The sequence below is a fragment of the Lonchura striata genome, chromosome 7 (genome assembly GCF_046129695.1).
Source record: "Lonchura striata isolate bLonStr1 chromosome 7, bLonStr1.mat, whole genome shotgun sequence".
Lineage (NCBI taxonomy): Eukaryota > Metazoa > Chordata > Aves > Passeriformes > Estrildidae > Lonchura > Lonchura striata.
Genome location: NC_134609.1, coordinates 14,564,954 through 14,587,548, shown reverse-complemented (window position 1 = coordinate 14,587,548; position 22,595 = coordinate 14,564,954). Strand labels below are relative to the sequence as shown.

General features: G+C 41.7%; 1 protein-coding gene across 1 annotated transcript in view; it reads left to right on the top strand.

The window, feature by feature from the left end:
• ANTXRL (ANTXR like) overlaps window positions 1-22,595 on the top strand; it is a 57,337-nt gene that overhangs the window by 18,035 nt on the left and 16,707 nt on the right. The window contains exons 10-17 of the mRNA XM_021539066.3: window positions 4,711-4,809; window positions 7,061-7,130; window positions 8,200-8,278; window positions 12,155-12,250; window positions 12,889-12,927; window positions 16,003-16,101; window positions 17,143-17,310; window positions 18,435-18,515. Coding sequence (XP_021394741.2) covers window positions 4,711-4,809; window positions 7,061-7,130; window positions 8,200-8,278; window positions 12,155-12,250; window positions 12,889-12,927; window positions 16,003-16,101; window positions 17,143-17,310; window positions 18,435-18,515 — 731 coding nt within the window. The remainder of the gene's footprint in view (window positions 1-4,710; window positions 4,810-7,060; window positions 7,131-8,199; window positions 8,279-12,154; window positions 12,251-12,888; window positions 12,928-16,002; window positions 16,102-17,142; window positions 17,311-18,434; window positions 18,516-22,595) is intronic.

Below are 22,595 nucleotides of genomic sequence, written 5' to 3'. Positions count from 1 at the left end.
ATACTTTCCTATTTTTCTTAGTTATTGTATACCTGACAGTTCTTTATGCAAAGCTTATTACAAGCCATCCTGTTCAGCAAAAATGTCTTAAGCTACATAAAAATGTGCGTGTTCCAATAAGAGGGCTTTTAGTAGTATTCTTGAAGTTGTTTGGAACGATGTTAAGAATATGGGAAAGTTGAACTGGAAACAATGTTTTTCAAATGGAATGTTTAAAATATTTTTATGGAGTATTTGAGAAAATAAATTCTCAAGAAAAAAATATCTTTCAACAAAATTAATACATTTCAGCAAAAATAATAAAATTTATTTTTTTCCAAAGGATGATGTGTTCAAACCACTTCATTTTTTGCTAAGCTTACTAGATAAAAAGTTTATGACAAATGTGATAAAAATTCCACAAGTACACTTTAAAAATAGTTTGCCCTTAAAAAAAAAAAACTCAAACAATATTGTTACCTTACTTGGATCTGTAGAATTTTTCATTGTCTTTCTAGCTTTCAAACAAGACCAATATAAATTGGGGAGAATCAGTTTCTGTGTAGTGCTGGTGATTTGGCAAGGTGCTTCTTTCACTTAAATTCTGAGTTTTGCTCTGTCCCTGTTGACCAGGCTGGCACATGGTGAAGCTTTGCTGCCCAATCTCCACGTGCTTGAAGGTTTGTTTGTAACAGCAGAGAGCTTGAAAAATGGGAGGAAGCCAAAGCTGCAGCTTTGATGTACATGATGTACACTGTTTCTATACCGTTGTATTTAAAGTATTAAAGCCTTTAGCACTAAAAATCAGGCCTGGAATATTATCATTATCCCACAAGCCACAGCTGAAATTACCTCGTGTAAAAGGTTTTACAGCATGAGGCTACAAATATTTACATTTGTTCTTAGATTTATTATCCTTTATTATCCGACTTCAGCATAGCTGGAGATTTATCTGTATAGCCGTGTGCTCTACTGTCTCCTGGAAGGAATCTCCTGGGAATAAACAACTTTTTTCATGTTAGTGTGAATCCAGATTTTGAGTTCAGTTCAGTGGACAGTTGTAGTGGTTTATTTTTTTAATGTGCTTCATTTGGAATTTACTTCATAGGCTTCACTATTTTTTGCATTAATGTTAGAATTTTTATGCATTTTAAATGTAGGTAATTACTGATAATGTATTGTGTCAAGATATATAGCCACTGAAACCTGCATCAACATATATATACACTTTCATGGTGGATGTACCCACTGGCTGAAAATTAGAATGTAACATCTTCTAGAAATACATCTTCTTTTATGTTAAGAGTGTTTGTTTGTTTAAATACATAATGGAAATGTTCATTTCAAAATTACAATTGAAAAATAATGGACCTTTGGAGAGAGTGCAATATATTATCAATTCTCCAGCAAAGATACTTATCTATTTTCAGCCTTGAAATGTGTGTCTGTCCATGCTTTTTGTATGAAACTTATCTGAGTGAGGTGATAAGTGGTTTAGCCTTTATTTAGCATTGCTAATAATTTTTACGATTTGCTATGAGATTTTGTGGGTTTTGTGTGGCTCAGTCGAAGCAAGTTATGATCAGGACTTAAAGCAGGGTCTAAGCCACTCCTTGTAAGTGCTTTCATAGTTACTACTGTGTTGCTGATTGCTGGTGATCTTGGGCTTCATTTTTGACTTGCCAGAGGTTTAGTGAAATGCTAATGGAACAATTTGTATGTGTTGACAATTCCAGTTGGAACTCTGGCTTTCTGTGACGAAGCTATATGGCAAATCCAGTTACAAACTGATCTCATCATAGGGTGACAGCTATCTGATGTTTAATGCTTTTTGACCCTGCAAATTCATTGTCCCCAATGTGCAGCAGTGTAGTTGGGTCCTTCCTTGTTCCATCTGATTTAAAGTGACCAAGACATGCAGCCTGTAAACAGGCTATCAGTGCAGAACCAGAGGTGCCTCATATCCCGTTTGACAGCATCATTGCTTTGATTATGCTTATGGTACGCAGATGTGATTGAAAGGTTTTGTTGGATGTGGCATCCTACTGGCCACATCAACTACCAGGTGTGGATGCAAGCAGTCAGCTTCTCATCAGAGTCAGAGAAGCGGAGCCGACAGCGCAGCCAGTGCACACCAGCTCCAACCTTCCATCTCGCTGCCAGCGCCGCCCGGTTCTTTCAGTGCTGACCTTTTTCCCTTCGCTGTCTTGTCAAAAGCTGCAATCCATGATCTGACAGTAACTAAGGAAGAAAAGGACGCAGCCAGAGCCAGGGCGCAAAATTAAATGGAATTAGCCATTTACAGAGCATCACCCAGAACACGTTAATGCTCTGGAGCAAGCAAGGGGGCAGGCTGCTGAACAGCAGCAGCAAACCCGGTACCTGCTGTTTGTTTCCTTGAAGTCTGGTGTGTTTTCTGCTTGTGTTGGTGGACAGGTTACTGCTACACAGTCACTTGTTCACAACTGACTGTGCAGAGTGGCAGTCACGGTGAAAAGAACGGCAGGAGAGGTAAACTGTCCTGACAAGACTAAACTTCTAGATGTAGCTTTTACCTTTGATGTCTTGTGCTGAAATTTTCTTACTTGCAGCATCTTTTTGAAGCCACTGATTAAGCTTTTGTGATTGCTGCCTTTTAAGGCCATTAATTCATGAGAAGGGGAAGAAAAATTCCAGTGCAATTTTGTTTCAGCAAGCTTCTTCTAAAATATAAAATTGAGATGGGGAAAAACTATCATCTTGGCTGGGTGTTCTGTGCCACTGTGAAGTGGGCTGGTTGCAAGCAAGTCTGCCAGTGTGTGGTCCCAGGCAGGTAGTTCTGGTGGGTGGGCAGAGGCCCAGTTACCCTCAGGGCTGGTCATGACTCTCATCTCTGCTGGCAAAAAAAGGGATGCTCATAATTCTCAGTATTGCAACTGGGTTAGATGTGGAACAGCTCAAGGCACAAATCTGACTAAGAGTAACTCAAGATTCTTGTTGGAGTAAGAAGCAGATCAATCTGCCCTACAGTACATTTTCATTTGTTTAAAGAAATGTGCATTACCCCAGTGAGAACCAGGTTGTAAAACCCTTTCCATTAAAAAGAGGCCAAATTCTGGATTTGTGTATTTGGCTCTTGGTGTACTCATGAAGATCTCAAATTTTATAATTTTTCTTTAGCAAGATACCTAAGCACATGTTTCATTTAAAAATGCACTTTTTCTTTTTCTCCTCCAAAAATACCTTCTTTGATTCCCGTGCACTTTGTAGCTTTTGTCAATTCAGAGCCCTGGTCTATAGCTAATTACCACAATGAAAACCAGAGTGTGGACTTCCAGTGCATGCTTGTAAGTTGTAAATGCCCTGGTCCATTCACCCGGACTTGCATTACATCTCAATACAGTGATAATGGCAATGAGTTAGAGTTTTTGACAAAAACAAGCTATTTGTACAGAAAAGCAAAGCATTTCAGGTCCTCATGCTAGCTTGCCTTGCAGTAGCTTGATAAAGAAGTGCAGGCAGATGAGGCTGAATGTATTTCAACCACCTTTGGGCCTCATGTACTCTGATTCAATAAAGATTGTTCCTCCAAAGCATGCAAATGACATGGTAGTGCCTTGTATGGAATGTTGCTAAAAGCTACATCTTAAATAACTAAAAATAATGTACATCTCCCCTCCATCCTACCAACATTATTTTGTTCTCCTTTTTAGTATGTTCATCAAAGTATATGTGTTGATGCATGTAGACCTGTTCATGGTTTTACTCACTACGAATAGAGTACTATGTAATTTATTCATATTTTTCAATGTGAAGCTTGAAGACTAATTATTCCTGTGTTGTGCTGCTATACTCCTTGTATTGGGCTGATCTCAAATGCTGCTCAGAGGCTGGTGTGAGAGCCCTGTGGAGGATTTGGTTAAAGTAGGAAATTCATGCGTGAAAGTGCAACTTCAGTGCTTTCCCTTGCTGTGTGCCAGCAATCTCAGCTGTCAGCTGGCTGCTTTTCTGCAGTGTCAAAGGGAGTTTCAAAAGTGTGCTGGGAACAGAACAAACTTCTAAGTGTCTTTCCACCTGCCTTAAAGATCTTTTCTCTGTGGTCAGTGTAGCAGCCACAATGACTTTTTGTGTCCTAGAGGGAAGTTTCCCTTGCCACTTCCCTTCCTGATGCATCTTCTGCCTAGTCTGGCAATTCAGGCTCACCCTAGCAGAAAGGGGACTGTGGCTCTGTGTTGGGCTTCACCTGTGCACAGTAAAAGGGAGGGAAAATAGCAAGCTGTTGTGTTTTTGGAGCTTTGAGTCAGAGGAGGTTTAGGAGGGGAGTTCTGTCCTGTCAGCATCTTCCTGAACAGAGCTATGCTGAAAGCCTAGTGCCATCTGCTATGAAGATTAGGAGGAAGGACTAGTAAAGGTGGTTGGCAAAGGTATCTGTCCCAAAAGCCATGGAGGAACCATGAGATGACATCAGTCAAGTCAGACTTAGTTTTACTGTGGCACCCTTAAGGCATTGCAGTTCTGTGTTACACTTGTGGGAGCTGACTTGGGACAAAGACTCTGAAGCACTAATGTCTCTGTAGCACTCTTGGACATTGCTCCTGAATAGAGGGAGTTGTCTGTGTGGATGTTTTATTTCAGGCATGGGGCAGAGAACAGCAACTGTCATGTTTTGATTCAGGTCACTCTGAACAGAAAAGCTGTATTTGTTTTATTTCTCATAAATAAATCATAAATCTTCTATATTTTTGCTTACAGAATCCTTTCAAGTTGTGGTAAGAGGCAACGGCTTTTATCATGCAAGAAATATCGACCAAGTACTCTGCAGCTTCAAGCTTAATGACAGCCTTACTATCAGTAAGTTTGTGGGCTGGTGGGATTGCAGTGACCCCTGTGGCTGTGTCACCTCACGGGCCACAGGCCAGTTCAAACGATCCATGTTGAGGGGATTTCTTGCAGCAGATGTGAGAGGAAGCTGGGGTAGAGATGTGCACTTAAAAGAAGCTTGAAATTCATCCTTATTCAGTGCAGTGGCCTGTGGGCATTGTGTAGTGAGCACTTCCATGGGACATGCTGCTGTACAGTGACCTTAGCACTGTTGTAGTGATCCACGTGGGTGCTGCATGCAGCGAGAGAGGACTCGGGATCAGGTTTTAAGATGGAAACTTAAAATTGCTTCCTATTTCCTTATCTATCAGCAGTAAAAAGAAATATTGCTGTCTTGATCCCTGGTGGTTTTTTCAGAGTTTTTAGTCACCAGTTCAGGAGACAATTGCCACAAAGCCAGGCCTCCCAGGCAGTCTCTGCTCCTCTCTGACATCAGTTGCTGGTCCCATCACTGTGACTGTGTAACATGGAAATTCCCTGTCATTGCTGTGCTGAACAGGGTCTTTTGTTTGCTGTCTCAGCAGCCAGGCAAAGGACTGAATGGCCAAAAAAGATGGAGTGTCCAGTTTCTCAGCAGTCCTCTCTCATTCCTGAGAAGCTGTGTGTGTCTGGTAGAGTGAAATATGGTGTGGCGAGAGGAGCTCTGCTCCCGTTTCATACATGCTGCCCTTGTGGCCTGAGCACAGTAGAGGCTTTCATAGGCTGTCGTGGTCAGACTGGTGCCTTCCCAAGCAGTGAATTAACTTACAAGAGGGAAAAAGGGAACACATGAATTACTCCTTCATTTCCCATCCCACTTGTCTATGCTGATGCTGTAGTCAGTCAGCTCTGGTGGTCTTGAGATATGCTTTTACCAGGATTTGATTTTTGTGATTTATAAGTTAGACAGACTTTTTGCTTTTTTTTCCCTGACCCAAATCATTAGCACCTTGACTGGGCTCTACACAGTGAGTACTGACCTGGGCCTGGAAATACACAGGAGGAAAACTACTCTCATTTCATTCCATTCCAAATCCATGCTGTTTTCCTTGGGTTAAATTTGCAACAGATGTTGTGATGAGATACTGGTCTTGCTGGCTTTTTTTACCTCCCTAAAACACATCACTGATTGACATGCCTTCATCTCTGCCAAGGAAGGGAAATGAGTTCTGTCTTCAGGTGTGCTTGAAGGGGGTGAAGCATGAAGCAACTCTTACAAATCTGTTGTTGCTTGAGTTATTTTTTTTCCTACATAAAGAGTAAACAAGCCTCAAAAGTATAAATTAAGATGGCAGCCTTTACTAGCCCTTTATTCCCTTGGGTATGACTCTTTCCCACTGGCAGCACAGGTGTTTGCTGGCCATTCAGAGCTAAGCTATAGTCACTGGGGTGGTGTCTGCTCTTGTGCCTCAGCTTACACACTTTTGGTGGAGTGGCAGTACAGGGTTACTGCTGGGCCTCCTGACTGTATTCACAGGACTTGGCTTTCTGGATGTGACTTTTGAAAGCGACAGAATTAACACTGCTGAATCATGGAGCAGTGGAATGCAAGGAGGTGGGAAGATGTGTGCCCTTGTGTTTGACTCTGCCTGCACCAAGCCCTTATAAATGTGGGCTGTTTAGCTGTTTACAGGTGATGCAGCCACAGAGGGGAGGTTGGGTCCAGGAGAGGCTGCTAGTGCAGAGCAGATCCTCATGCTAACATCAGTCATGGCCCCTCTCTGCCTGTTTCCTGTAAATCTCTTGGATTTGGTTTTCCCCCACCCCAGTATTCTTTCATTTCAGCTCCACCCCATCTCTCTTCTTCCTTTTTCTTGGGCTCAGACAGAGCAGCCTTGGATTCTCTCCTGTGTGTATTTGGACATGGGTAGACAAAAACTGAGCCCTAAACTTTTGAGCCCTTGAGTAACTTGAGGGGTTGGACTATTCAGTGTGAGTAGAAGTTGCACGTGATTTTCAGATAGATATGATGAATACTGCTCAAAGCTGAATTCCAGAGGGCTGGTCACTGCAGTCAGGAACAGATAAATGTCCAATTCTTAGCTGTGGTATCTCTAGCCTGATAGCATCATGTTGACATCAACATGAAGGGTTATTCTAGTACTTGGAATCAGCACCATTGGGGAGTATTGGTACTTGCCAATATATTGAGTTCATCTGTGGCTGTCACATCCCAAGGGGGTGGCCTGCTTGAAACAATTTAATTTTTTCATCCCTGAGAGTTATGTTCATTTCCTTTCAGATGAAAAGCCGACTTTTGTTCATGATACGTACTTACTTTGCCCTGCCCCAGTGATAGAAGATGCTGGACAGTGAGTATTGCTTTCCAGCATGTGTTGAGAGGGTGGATTTCTGGGTGAAGGTGTCATAAATTTGTGTTCTTGTGTGTCATATTGCAGCCGTCTCCTTTGTGCCAAATTCTTTCCTAGTGTGAGCCAAAATAGCTCTATTTAATGTTGGGTCTTCAGCACAGTTTACCCAAAGGTCTTCTTGGACCATGGCCCCATATCATACAATCACAGAATGGTGATTCCTCCTCTTTTCCTATATCCTGTTGTTTCAGACCAAAAGGTAATTAAATTCAAGACAGACTTTTAATTTTGATGGAAAGAAGATGCTTGATTTGAATTCTTTTTGTTATTGTATATGTGGCTTCCTGTATTTTGCTCTGCTGTGTCTAGTGTTGATATTTTTTAGCCTTTTTAATCCTGTAGACTTCTGGGAGACATGCACCTTTTCCCTAGGTGATCTTGTGGATGCTTATATGCTGTACTGGGGCTACAACTGAATACCTCCCCTGCCTTTTGTATTTGTCAGTGAAGGAAATTAATTTGGTGGAGTTTTGTCATTTTTTTATTATTACTTTAATTTTTTTTCTCCCCTCTGGGCCCTTTCTCTGATATTGGGAAGGGAAGATTATTCTTGAATTTCACTGACATTTCAGTGTTTTTACCCTTCTTGATCTCAGTGCAGGTGTTCTGGATTTGCTTGGATACAAAAGATCACACTCTGATTCATTGAAGAAGGGTTTCTTTAAATAAATAAAAAAGTCTTAAAGTTTCCTGTGCTATGTACAGTAGTATTGCTGTTGTCTGAGGCATTCTGTTATGATTCACTGTCCTGGTGCCCTTTGCCCCAGGTGGGATGTGCTTTTTTTTAATAAAGAGCATATGTGCCAGCTCAACTAAGGTAACATAAAAAGGGTGGCTCCTGTGTAAGCAGGGAGGCACATGCAGGTAAGTTCCTGAGGCCATGAAAATGCCCTGACTCAACAGGGATCCATGCATGCTCATAAACCAATGGTTAAAACAGAGACAGAATAAAGGTAGCAATGAGTGTAAAGATGACACTAAAAATAAACATATCTGTTTTGTGCTCTAGGGTGGTTTTTCTACAAGTCAGCATGAACAATGGGCTAACGTTCATCTCCAGCTCTGTCAGCATCACCAGCACACATTGTGTAAGTAATTCCAATGGGGCTTGACAGAGGAACCATGAGACCTTGGAAAGAAATGGTTGTTCTTCAGGCAAAGCCTCCCTGAGTGAGTCTGACCTCTCTGCAGCTTCTGTGTCACCGCTGCTGAGTGATCCCAGCAGCTCTTGGGAAAATAACCAGGGCTACTTAAGGTCAAAGTGTTATTGATGGTGGATAGTTCATAATAGACTTCTGAGTAAAAAATTAGAATAAGAGGCACCCAGCCCATTCCTACCCCAGGAGAGAGATTCTCAAAACTTAACAGAAGGAGATCTGAGAAAATGATCAAAGGAGCATCAGGGAGCAACACTGTTGAGCCTTGGGGTCCCAGATGGGATCTGGGATAAAAGGCACAACTGTTAGGACTTGTATCTGGAAAGGCCACAGAGAGAAAGGACAGCAAGTCTGTCCTGCACCATGTGGTCAAAAAGACCAGGTGGAGTGTCAGGGACAAACAAGGAATGATCCTTTATCAAAATCTGGTCTTTAGAATCAAATAAATAAAATTAGGAAACTGACTAATAGATAAAGAGTTGTCTTCCTTGCCTTGGGGTAAAAATATTCAGTGCCCATAGCCGGTGTGAGCAAATACAGTAATTAAATATGTGACCTTGTGCTTTTGGTCTAAACCAAGTTGGCTGAAGTACCTGATAGCAGTTTGAGTCATTGTTATTAGTGTCAAAAGGACTTTTATAGCCTATGCCAAATGCTGTCATATTGGTTTGTAATCATTGTTGGCCATTTTGACAGCTGGAGAACAGAAGGGCAGGAATGCAGATAGAGGTGACTGGAACTTGTAAATCTAATTTTCTGATGTTTGCAGCCATGAAGGTGGGAAATATCACACCAGAATGCTGGAACAGTCTGGGTTGTAGGGACACAATATAGCAGAGTTGTGTTTGTTTCTTTATGGGATTATTTCTATTTTGCTAAAACTTGCTTCCAAATTTTCCATACTGAAGACTGATATTTTCACATTTAATTTCACTCTTTTACCTCAGGTACAGTAAAACCTTTCAAGTCTGCAGTGAAACACAAGTGTTAACGGGTGCATTTAGTTACCCATATGTAATCTATTTCTGATGAAGACTGAAGTGTCAACCCTAACCAGGGTTCCTAAAGGCCAGAGCATGGATGGAGGAAGCTTTTCCTTTTGGTAGCCTTAGGATAAAAAGAAGAATCCAATCTCCAGTCATGTCAATCTGACAGTTTTTGACCAGCCTCTTGCAGATTGAATGTGAAGGAGGCAGGAAGCCTGATTTGCAGCTGATAGAAAAATACTGTCTCACTCCTGTTATGGCCCATAAGCAGGGAGGTTGACAGTTCAGTTTCCAACTTTGTCTTAATTTCATGCATTTCACTCTTCTCGTTTTAGAGACTCCCTCCATTTCCTTTCCCCTCCTGTTTCCTTTTCTGTGGGTGCCAGTCAGCTGGCCTGCTCAGCTCTCCTCCCCAGCTGGTCCTTCTGTCTTTTCTGTACAGTAAGTATCTTCACTATAATCCAAAAGCCTCTGTGTGATCCCCGTGCTTATTTCTGCTCAGCTGCATGAAGTCTGCTATTTTCTTTTCAAAGTCCAGCCTCACTATGGTGCTTTGTATCACTAAAATCATTAAAAGAAGACTCTTTTGCTTCTTGCTGCCAGCAGCTCCTGAGCTACTGCTGGCAAATGTCTCAGCAATTTATATGTGCAGTTAGCATGGGAAAAGCAATGCCTGGAAACAAAGGCTACAAAACAAGGAGGTAATGTGTGTTTGGAGTAATAGCAGCAGTGGTACTACATTGCTGCTGTGCTTGGATTCGTTTTTAAGGAGTGCAGCAATATTTTGTAAAGTTATGCTTGATTTTTACTCCCCCTTTTCTCAGCAAACTGACTTCACTGAGAATTCATTTCTCTTCGAGTATCTGCTTTGCAGGTGCATTAGCTGTACACGGGGCCATGGGAGGGACAGAGACGGGGGCTTAGCTCTGAACTGCAGCTGGGTTCTGTGTCCTCCAACAGGACTTGTTTGAGGAGGGAGTCTGGCACATTTTGGAGCAAGCCAGCTCCTCCCTGGTCAAATGAAGGTGAGCCAAACAGCATATCCTGAAACAGGTTGGTTTGTTGCATCTATAGCAAAAAGCCACAGAGCAGTGTAGGGATGGCAATGCTGTCACACAGATATGGGATACTGGGTTTCCTGCCTAAAAGTGTGGAATAAGAGCTGTCTGTGTTAGTCCTGTATTGAATGTGTCAGTCCTGGCAGCTCTAGGAATTGGCCTGAGAGAGAACTAGGTACCACCTAAGTCAGTCATTCAGGATCTCACCCAGACTTTGCAAAGCTCTTACCAGCTGGTGCTCTCCACCCTCAGCCTTTTCATTGTCTGAGGGGAAAACAAATGCTCTTAGAACAGTGAAGGGAATCCCTGTTGTAAGAAGGGGCTAAGCATCAGTTTCTGGTGTCATGGAAATTCAGCAAGTTTCAGATATAATAAAGTGAATCTCATGGACTTTATCATATAGAAATCACTTTTGGAATTTGGCTTCTTTCCCTTTATCCTTCCACCTATCCTTCGAAAATCTCTTACAGCTTCCTCTATAGCCAGCTCCTCTTTTCTCAGCCTGATTGACAGACTTTTCTTCAAGCTCTTTTCACATCTTCCTATCCCCAGGCTTTCCTCTAGTTTCCTGCTAAGTTTTTCCTGTTCCCTGATATCTCTGTTGCTGGTGAATTGAACCTCTTCTCAAATTTCTAAAATCCTACCATTGAAGAGGTTTCTTTTCCCAGTGTATATTAAAAAAAAAAAAAAAAAAAAAAAAAAAAAAGGCTGAAACATCAGAGCTGAAGTTAATATCATTCCAGAACCCAGTACAAGGATAGGGCATGTCTCAGCATGCCATTGCACATGTGAAACAAATGTTTACTTCCCAAAAGCCACGTGCTCTGTATGTACTGCAGGAAGCAAGCAGCATATGCTAGCCTGATTCCTGTAGTCAATCAGAGCAATAGAGAATTAATATATTTTCTGAATGCACTAACATTAAATGCTCCAAGTGCAAAGGATCCATCAGGATTTACATGGAAAAATCAGAGCTGTGATTCTCTGATTCTCAGTTGCTCTGGAAAGCTGATTTCAAGTGTTAACACTTGATTTAATTTTTTGTTTGTTTCTAGTAATTTTAAAGAAAAATTGACTTTGACTTTGAAGGTATAGACCCTTAGCTCAGCATCCCCAGTCTCACTGCTCTCTGCAGAGACATGTGGATATAAGAATCAGAAATGCTTAATATAATGATTTCAGTATCTCATTCTAAAATAGTCCAACTAGCCCTATTTACCAAGAATAAACAGCATTACTGACTGGTTTGCATAATCACCTAGGCTGAGTTTGTGTGAGTAGTTTGAGTCAAGAGGCAACACAGGCAGCTTGGAAGCTGATGCACTGAGCAAGTGCTGCTCTGTTCTATGATATTGGCATGTGAACAGTTACCCATAAGGTCTGAGCTCCAGTATTCCCATTCTTTGAATATCAGCCTTTGCATATTCTGCATCTCTAGAATGAAAGGTTACTCTGCACACCTCAGGGTCTGTAGTCATGTAGTTTGCAGTGCAATTCTGACAGTAGTAAGGGACTTGTCCAGAATGAGTGGTATACACGTTTAACCTTCTTGAGTCTAGTGGGCTATGAACTGCAAAGAGGAGATGCTCCCCTGGTTTTGTGACCTCAGACACTGATGTGATCCTAATGATAACAGTGATTGACTGCACAATCTACCTGAGACTTCATAGTGAGGGAAAGCTGACTCTAAATGTGTAACTTCAGAACTCCTGCCTTCTTTGAGGCATACAAAGGTAACTCAGAAATAATCATCTTGTTTGCAGCTTACTGGGACCATCCTTTTCATTGCTCTTCTGATTCTCTTTCTGCTGCTGGCTCTGGCTCTTCTGTGGTGGTTTTGGCCCCTTTGCTGCACAGTGGTAAGTATAGTTTCTTTGCTCTATTGACTTGGTTTCATCTATTCCCTGCCAAAGTACTGAGTTAAAGTGTTGGAGTGGGTGGTTAACCTTGCTTTAAAAAACCACCACATTTGTAAAGCCCTGATTGAACAATTTGCTTAAAGTGCATGTTGAAGTTACTCTTCTCTGGGTTTTTGATTGTTTCAAGGCCTATGTGATTTTTACATTGAATGAGAATTTTAAATAAGCTCATGGATGTGACTTAAGTTTCTGTAGGGATCAAGACCTTCTTTAGACCAGCTTTCAACCTGCTGCATAATGGTGTAACGGAATTCATTTACTAATGTGTGCACAAGTTGTTACAGTCTTCTTTAAAGACAAGAGTTAGGGGTTTTTTTGCATTTTGTTGTTGGGGTTTCTTTAGTTTATTCAGAGGAGCTGCAGATTCTTAAATAATATCTTTGCACTAACTTGGTAATTATATGTTATTTTTCATCTCATCTGGGTTCATTTTTAATGGGGCTAATCAGAGGATTGAATAGGGGGAATGAAGCAGCGTGAGTCATTTGTGACATGGGCAAGAAAGCAGGGAGGACATAATATTGAGATAGATGAACCCTACCATTGTCTCAGATTTCTCCATTATTTGTTTATTCCAGGTGATCAAGGAGCCACCTCCACCACCACCTCCAGAGCCTGTAAGTGTGCTATTTTTGAGCTGTGGCACTGCCTGCAGCCACTGTAGTGGCTGCCCAGGAATGTCAGCCCTGTAGGTGTCTAATGACACCTCAAAGGCTGTGAGAGGAAGTGCTCTGGGTCAGCACAGTTATTTCTGCCTTCTGGCCTCTTTAAACGCATACATCAAAACTGCTTGCATCCAGGGTGAAAACAGTTGCATAACTTAAAAATCCACAGGCCCACAGTTCCTATGGTATTTTGTTCCTTCTGCTGTGCATTGAACAGGTGTGTAAGCAAATCTTAGATTCTCAAGCTGTGCTGACAGCTGTCCCTCCTCCAGTAAAGCTGCCATTGTTCTCAGCAGTTTAGCCCAGATTGGTAGTAAGGAACAGTCTGGCAGCTGGAAAAAAAAACAGCAAAGGCCACATTCTTGTGGCTTTGCTATAGGAGGGGAGACAAAAGCCTGCCCTGGCTGTAGCTCTTCTGCAGAGTGACCTTTGGAAGGACATTTAGCTTTTCTCCATTTAGGTTTTGAGCTGTGTGAGGCAGGATTGTATTTAGCTCTCACTGACCCTCACCTCAGTTTAGTTTCACCGTAATAGTTTCATGAAAATAATAGTAGTAAATAAAAGCACCACCAGAGAAAACCTATGCCTGCCTTTTTTTCTTTCCTAGGCATAGACAATTAAATAATGGAAAAATACTTGCCTAACCCACAAGAGAAGCCTATAGTTTACTGTTAACTTGCTGTAACTTGGCATGAATGTAGGAAGGCAACCACAGCTGCTGTTTTGAGGTTGCTAGAGGCCACCACTAGCGTGTATGTGATCCTGCTACTTGTCCTTAGCAGCAGCACTGTGACAATTTAACTTCAGAATGCACACCAGAATTCATGCTGGGGTTAGTGTGATTAGTGCTTTCACTAATGCAGTTGAAGGAGCTTTCAGAGAGCATCACAGTCCTGCCAAAGTTCTGGATGCTTTGTAATTTTAAATGCAATAAAAGAGAATGAACTGATGTAAGCCTCCAGGAATAACACAGAATACAGATGTTATCCATCCCTTTTCTTGGCCTTGTCTTTATCCAGTATGAGTTGTAATAATTTGTGCATTATAATAATTGTAACTGTGTGATGAATTTCATTACATTTAGTATTAGGCTCCCTAGGTATGGTGACCTGCCCTACAGCTGATATAGTGTGGTATTGCTACTATTAAACTAAATATAGGTGTGTAAAACTTGTTCTAAAGCACAAGCATTAGATTTCCATGTGGTAGGTATTAATGTTGCTTTGCTGTGTGTTCAGTGTAGGGGATAATTGTTATAAATCCCTTATCAACTAGAAAAGTATCAGCTGTTACTATTGGCTTTGTCCTGCTAGAGTCAGGCTTGCCAGCAGTAAGAGCTGTTAGACATGAACTCTTGAAATCTGTTACATTGCATGAATGAGGCAGAGTATCTTAAATAATAATCATGTTCACAATGAAATCAAATATAAATTAATTTAAAACGCTGATGCAGTTCACTGGGTACTGGTTTAGATTGGCGTGAAATGGGATAAAATTTTTGTATTTGTTGTACTCTCAAAAAAAAAAAAAGCTTTCTGAAAAAACACCAAACCTAACACCAAACCACAATACCTTCATTGTATATTTTTTCCCCCGATTTAGGTAAAAACAAGATAGCAAGAACAACAAAAAAAAAATAGGTAAAACAAACACCAGAAGGCCAAACCATAACAATAAAAACCCCAAACTGAAACTCCCCTTATTAGTTAATGCAAATGTCAGCTCTAGCCTTGCCTGGCGATACTAAAGAATTTGTTAGAGGAACTGACCTGTTGAACTGTAGCTGTGAGACCACATGTCACTGAATAACCTTTCTCTAAGGCATAACCGAAGAGGTAAATACAAACAAATAACAAAAATTAAAGCATGGTTTCAAAAAGCTATTATTGTCTTTTGGGCTCTTAATTCCTTTTCCATTTCAATAGAAATATGTAGGGTAGTTTTGTGAAAATGCCATCTAGTGATGTATCAGTAATTCAAATCTGTCTGTAGTATTTGGCTTTCAGTTAATTTTTTTGGTTTTTTTTTTTTAATTAAAAAGTTCAGGTAGTGTTTCTAGAAACATCCTTTTACTGAGGAACAGTAGGAGAGAGCACTGTGCATGGCCAATCCAAGAGCAGCATGCATGTCTGCATATAAGCGTGAGGCACAGTTATTTGAGGAATGCAGGAAATATTGTAGGAGGTTTGTTGTGCCCTCTCCTCAGCCACGTGTGTACTTGGAGAGTGTCAGGCTGGGACTTTCAGGTGCCTTGACTTAGTGTAATGAATGATATGGAGTCTAAGAAGTCACAATTACTTCTCTTGGCTCAAGATTATAGAGCTGGAGATGTGTTCCCAGGCTTGTTGATCCAGAACCATTTTAGTTAGCCAAGAACAGAAAAATTAACCAGAAGTTAATTCCCAATTCAGACTCTCACATGTTCCAGACAAATAATCTTCAGTCTTTATGATTGCTCTGGTTCTGATCTCCCCAACAGTTGTGAGATACTCCTATCTGAACCCTATTTCAAACTGTATGGCTTGAGCCAGACTCCACAAAGCATCAAACAGAGTAGGGTAACTGGTTACAGCTGCCACGAGAAAAGGGTCTGCTGCACATGTTAGAAAACTCAACAGTGGTTGCTTTTTTCCTCTGTTAGGTGACAATAAGTTCTAAAAGTGCAATTAAGAAATTATTTCTCTGGGCTAACTCATCACTGCATTTTCTGCATAGCACAGTGGCAAGCCAGTATATGTACAATTCATCTACACTTTGCCTTTCCTTACAAATCAGTTGAGATTTTGAAGCTCAGTGCGTATTTGATTAAATAAAAGCAGCCTGGGCAGAGGAATAGGCAATCCTCTCCAGCTTCCTAGTTAAAATTGCAGCTGCAGAGGCAAGAGACTTTCTTGGTTTTTGTCAGCAAATAACCATAATACACAAAGCCAGATATCCAAGGATTGGACCACAGGATGTTCAGCTGTTTTCCACAGTTTATGCTTTTTATGTGAGAACAGCATTAATATTTCCCTGTATCTCCCATAGGACTCAGATGATGAAGATGGATTACCAAAGAAGAAGTGGCCAACCGTGGATGCATCTTATTATGGAGGTCGAGGTGTTGGTGGGATTAAGAGGATGGAGGTATTTGGCTTATTCTTTAGTGTTATAAACACCAACACATTTAATTTAAAATTGCACCACTGTGTTTTCATGTGATTTCTGAAGAGGACTGGAGACTGGGATTTAATCAGGGCTTGTATACCTAATTTGCACCTTGTGTCCAAGTAAGAGGCATCAAGCTGCTATCATTTCCATGAATAATTAAATTAATCTAGTATTAAGAGCTAGAGAAAATTTGCAGGTTAAGAAATGAGATAAGCACCAAAAGAATCTTTAATCTCATGAGTCAAACCCTTTGGTGCAGTTGCAGCCAGCTCTCTTGTCAGAGGAAATTTGGACAAAGGTACACTGATTTTATATTTGAAGGTGCTGTCTATGCAGTGCCTGGTTTCTATGGAAAGGGAGGCTTCTCAGCAAGCTCCTGTAAGACTGCAGATAAAGTATTGCATCTTAATATCTTTAACCATTTTCCTTGGAAGAATTTTATCCTTGATACTGAGAATGTGTGCTGACTGTGACACCATGGATCATATATTGTTCTTGAATGCAGAGTTATTTTTCTGCTTGAGCTAAGTCAGACAACAAAATCAGGTATTAAAATATTAGATACTGGGAAAAATTTCTTCACTGAAAGGGTGATATTAGGAGTTGGAGCAGGCTGTCTGGGGAAGTGATGGAATCACCATCCCTGGAATTGTTGAAAAGGTATGTGGGTATGGCACTCAATATATGGTTTAGGCAGTGCTGGGTTAACTCAATCATCTTAAAGCTCTTACCAACCTCTTTAATGATTCTCATCTGCTCCAGATGCTGTGAATTCCCACAACACCTTAGATTATGGGAATGTGCAAAGGTTAAGTAGTTCCAGCAGTCTTTGAATGAGACTATTTTATTCTTAAATGTGTACTTCTGATTATGGTAGGAGTTTGATACTTTCATAAATTTGACCTAGTTCTAACAAGCACTTGGTCATCTGATGGGAACTAGATTAATATCTGTGTAAACCACCTGCTGGTGGGGGCTGCTGAAGTGTATTCTTACAGTGTACTCTCCTGACATCAGGTGCGATGGGGAGATAAGGGGTCAACAGAGGAAGGAGCAAAATTGGAGAAACCGAAAAATGCTATTATTAAGTTGCCAGAACAGGAGTATGAGCCATGGGAACCCAAGCCAAAGAAGCCCCATGTGAGAAAACCACCTTCCCAGCGAAAATGGTACACTCCAATCAAGGTAATGTGCCTGACCCTCCATTTTTGCAAGTCTCTTGTGTCACATTAGATACTATATCCCACTTTCTTAGCACAGCCTTTCTTTCAGCAGAGCTGAGAGAACCTATTTAGAAAAGTGGCCATTAATCCTCATCTTTCCCTGGTTTTGGAATGTATATTTCACTTGACACTGTGTTGCCACTATTTTTTGAGAAGAGTAGAGGACAAGAGCAGAGATCTTCCTTTCCTCAGGTCACACTCTTTTCAGGTACTCTTGCCTGGGGTGCAACAGCTGATCCCTTGAACCTTAGGGTGGGCAGATGCTGTTTTCTGGCATCTCAAGGCAGCATAGAAAAGGATCAGATAAAGGGCACTGTCCTTGCTTTAACTGCATTGTGGCTAAAGCTTGGGTTGGGATACAGATCTGTTTCCCCTTAGTTCAACCACAAGACAAAAGTGTTTGGTTTTTGGGCAAGTCACTTAGTCTCCCCATATTTTCGCCCTCAATTCTGCCATGTCATTATAATATCTGGTGTTTCAATGTCTTTTAATGTATGTATCCTCACACAACCCTAAAGGCAGGGAAGAGCTGTTACCTCTGCTTGCAGAGAAGGAAGCTGAGGGCTAGCACAGTCAAGGCTGCAGCATACCATGCTCATCCCAGGAATCTATGGCCATGTCCCAAAACTGCTTTGTGGGATGAGCTCCCCCCTCCCCTGCTTACCTACAGATCAGTTAAACAGTGCTTGAAAGTTTCTGGAAAGTGTCTGTGAATTTTAAAGCCTGCCTAGGTAGGTGTTCTTCTGGCTGTTTATCCATGTGTCAGTTCTCTTCCCATCTGTACTGTACTTTTATTCTGCCTTTTGTAACACCTAAAGTAAGATTAGAACTTTAAAGTAACACCTGTCTAATTGTGCCTCTTAAGGGAGTTGTTCACGTTAATCTGCTCTCATCCTCACTGCATATTTGGTATTATCCCACTGGGGTTCTTCTGGTTGTCCAGATAAAGTGTACAGAGGCCAGGGTACAAGACCAGTTGTGTGCAGACAACTTAATGCAGAAAAAAGTTTAATCTCATGCTATTTTTGCCACATTTCTTGGTCATATGTTGTATCTCTCTTTTTTTTTTTTTTTTTTCAATTGCAGGGTAAACTTGATGCACTGTGGGCTTTGGTTCGACGAGGCTATGACCAAGTCTCTCTTATGAGACCACAGCCAGGGGATAAGGTAAGGCATCTCAAATGCACTGGCATCACTCTTCTGTTAGTAGCAGCAATGCTCTTCCCTTACAGTCAGCCCATCTATTTTATTTTCATAAGCTTGTCTCTTTCCACATTTCCCTAAAGCTAAAAACTAAACGTTTTTAATGTTTCTTTGTTTTAATAATGAAGTTCAATGATTATTGAGAAATCATGAACTGTACAGATGATGAAAAAACAGATCATAGCAAAGTTAATGGAGAACAGGTTGGGTTGAATTGTGTGCAGACACATTTCTCAGTCATCTCCTGCACATAGGCAAGGAGTATGTCTTGCCTTGGTGAAGTCTGTTGGCCAAAAGTAGGTCAGGAGTAGACTCCTGCTGGGAGGCAGCAGGGAGTTTGTGCTTTTCAGAGCCACAAAGATGTCTGTGTACTGTCCCTGGGTCACTAGCAATAGGTTTGTTCAGAGCTCTCACAGTTGCCCCATGTGAGCCTGGCACTGTTATGGTTGTCTCTATTTCGTTATTCTGAGGGGACAACTCCCTAAGAATTGAATGCTGCAGCTTTGAGCTGTTTCACCATCAAGGTTTGCTTTCTGAAAGGGTTGTTTGTAACATGAGAACTAAGCAGACACAACAGCATCTCTCTTTCCCCTGTGGGCAGAGTCCATACATTTCATCACCTTGGCTCTCAGGTGAGGGGATTACAGCGTTACAGCAATAGGGTTCATAAAGTGCTTTTTTGGGGATAGGACTGGTGCAGATGCCCAGGCTTGTTTGCCTGGGTAGCTTTTACACCTAATGACAGACTTTAAAAGTAGCTCTAATTTGCATCAACTAGGGCAGTAAGTTGCACGTCTCTTGCTTTTGGCAAAATATTATGCCATTTCTCTGGTCATTAACCAAACATGCTGCATCAGTATTTAAAGTTTAATCTCTTACTCTCTTAATTTTTCTTTTGGTACATAAGGAAACCAAGAGAACATCCCCAGATTCTTATACTACTTTGTAAAATGGTCTTAAATGTTTCACTAAGCTGCATTTTCAAGGCAGCTGTGCTAGAGACACCTTATTTACTTTTTAAGCACGATCTAGAGCTTCTGAATAGGCTCTTTAGGTCCAGCTGTATTTTGATAGCACGAACATTGTATAATATGAACCTATCCTCTGCCTTTCACTCCCTTGGCTGGGACATTTCTATCAGTGCAGAGCACAACAGAGCCTCTGTTAGCCAGCGTGGTCAAGAAACATGCAGGGGGCTGGCTCAGAACAGGGATCCTCAGTTCCTTGCCTTCCAGCTCTGCTGCGGGGAGAACAAGGGGCTGAAAAGAGGCAATGTAAAACATCAAGCTGAAGGATTATTGTATCAGGGAAAGCATAAGAAAAATCAAATGTACATCTGGGAAATAGGGTGGAAAGAATCCTATTGAGCCAGATCCAGTGGAATCATAGAATCATCTCTGTTCCCTGGCCTGTGAAATTAAGTAAGCCTGAAGAATACTGAAAGTGAAACAATATAACTAGACAGCCTTCTGCTGTTAAAATAAAAAAGATATCACAGGCCTGTATTTCATGGAGAGAACTAGCACAGAAAGGAACAAGTTTATTATTTGTTCTTTGAGTAACTTCTCTAGTAGCAGTCCCTCAGTGGAAAGTTGACTCCTTGTAAGCTGGGTTTTTGCTGGGGGATGTGTATAAATCCACCTGTGTGTGCAGGTCAGTAAATGTGAGTACACACAGATGTGCACACTCGTCACTGAAGAGCTGGAGGTGAGGTCAGAGCTGGAGGGAGCAGCAGCACGGAGCTCTGGCAGCCCCAGGAGCAAGGGCACAGCTCTGCCCAGCCCAGGCAGGACCAGGTCACTCCTTGGGCACTGTGCTGGCAGCACTCGGAGCATTGCCTGGGCTGGGGAGATGCTGTTCTTCCAGGCTCTGCCATCCAGAGGCCAGGGAGTGTAGGGTGATCTGGGAGCCAGAGGTTGCTTTGCTTTGTGTGGTTTTGAGGGATTGGAGTGAGGGAACAGGGGAAAGAGTTCTTGGTGTGGTCTAAGTGCAGCTTTTTTTTTTATTTTAGGGTCATTTCATTGCTGTCCTGGTTGTTCAGGAAAACATAGAGCTTAGAAAGCAAAAGGAGCACAATTTCACTCTGTTTTGGGAGTGATATTTGGATTCATGACTTGGAAAAGTCCTAAATCTGAAGTTCTCAGAATCAAACAAGTTGTTTCGTTTATATTTTCAGGTCTTACCAGAGATATAGATTGTTTCCCACTCAAACAAGATTCCATGAAGTTACATTTTCCACATTTCTGTTTCAAGTTTACCTCCATTAAAAAAAAGTTTCCTTTTTCCATTTTTGCTTCTTCAGCTGGGCATATATTCCATATATATATATATATATATCAAAAAATCTATAGGGTTTTTTTTACATTAAATCAGTCTTTGGAAACTTTTGAAAAGTGTAACATTTTCATAATTTGAAAATTAGTACTGTGATGTGAGAGCTTTTCTCCCTCTCAAAAACCTGAAAAATACTTGTACAAAAACTTTGTGATAGTTTTGTTGGTTTTGATGTATTCACCAATGTATCTGGCTTTGTCACGGAGAAGCAAAAGTCTGTTACACTTTTTGACAGCTGTTCAGCATCTTTCCCCACAGTACAGACCTCTTATCTTTGTATCTGTAAACCATACATCAAAGGCAGTATTGCTATCCCAGATTTTTGAATCATGACTTCTTACCCATTCCCATCATTAAGTTAAAAATAGCACTGTTTGTATATTTTTGAGTCTTGTGGGGAAGCCCATTCCAGAGTGTATGTGAGAACCTTGCAGTAGAAATACAGGCTTGAAGCATGTATGCAGTAATATGGGACTGACAGCTGCAAAGGATTCTGTTGTCCTTTCCTGTGATTGAGCAGGTCTGCTGTCCATCCATCTATCTTCTTCCTTCATCATGGTCCTGTCATTCCCCATCCTGTTCTTTTCCTTGGTCTCCTGCCCTAGACATTGCCTTCCATTTCCTTCTGTGGTTTCTTCCTCGTTTTCTCTCTCAGTTCATGTTTGCATGCCCTTCCCCTTGATGAGACAGACTGATTCCCTGCAGTCCTGGCTTTGGGAGCAGTAGGTTGGTCCCCAGCCTCTTCAGCCTGTTCCTCTCACGCTGCAGGACCTGAGCTGCCTGTAGCATCATGCTCTGGGCTATGGCCTTGCTGCAGAGCTGGCTGAAGCTCTGAGAGTTTCCCTGCCCTGGCTCATGTCTTCCATGAATTTATCAAGAAATGGATCTCAGGATGGATGATTCATCGGTATTAGGCAGGATTATATTAATAGGACTTTATTAATCCTTGTGAAACTCACAGGAGCTTTTTGGAACTGCCTATTTAAGGAAAGACATGCAGGCACGAGCTCCGGTGCTCCTTCTCCTGTGTGCCCACAGTGTTTTGCTTGGCTCTTACAGACAGCTCCTCCTCTTGGTCTCCAGTCAAGGTCATATCATAGCACCACCAGTGCAATTTTTTAGTTTGGCAAGTACCTCAGTAAAGGGTCATAGGATCACACTCACTTGACTTCCTCAGGTCACCTCTAGCAGGAATTTCTGTTGCACCAGGATGGGACAACAGGGGATAAACACACTTAGCTCTACCCCATCATTAGCAGCTAGGCTGTTATTTGTGGCATGGAGTTTTGCTGACCTCTCAGACAGCATCAGCAGAGGAGTCAAGAGATAAAAAAGGGCTGGAGCTCTGTGGTGGGTTGCTGGGCTTTCTGTACAGAGGTGGTGCCTTCATAGGCATTTGTGGTACTGCTGCAGTGCTGGATCCCTTAGAGCTAGGCTTTCTTCCCACCCTCCCTCAGAAATCTCAGTCTTAGAGGACCAGAAGTCACTCTTCTGGCCCAAGAAAGGGACTGACAGCTCTGAGGTGGGGACACTGCTCATCCAGCCACAGGAGTATGTCCATGTCCACATGGCCTGATTGGGCTCTGTGTTGCTTTCAGATTTCCTTGAAGACTTTCCCATCACTGTGTTGCTGTCCTCCTGAGCTTGGTTCAGAGCTTGCAGCAGCTGCTGTGAAGGCTAGAGTTCAGGAAACATTAGTGTCTGGCTATC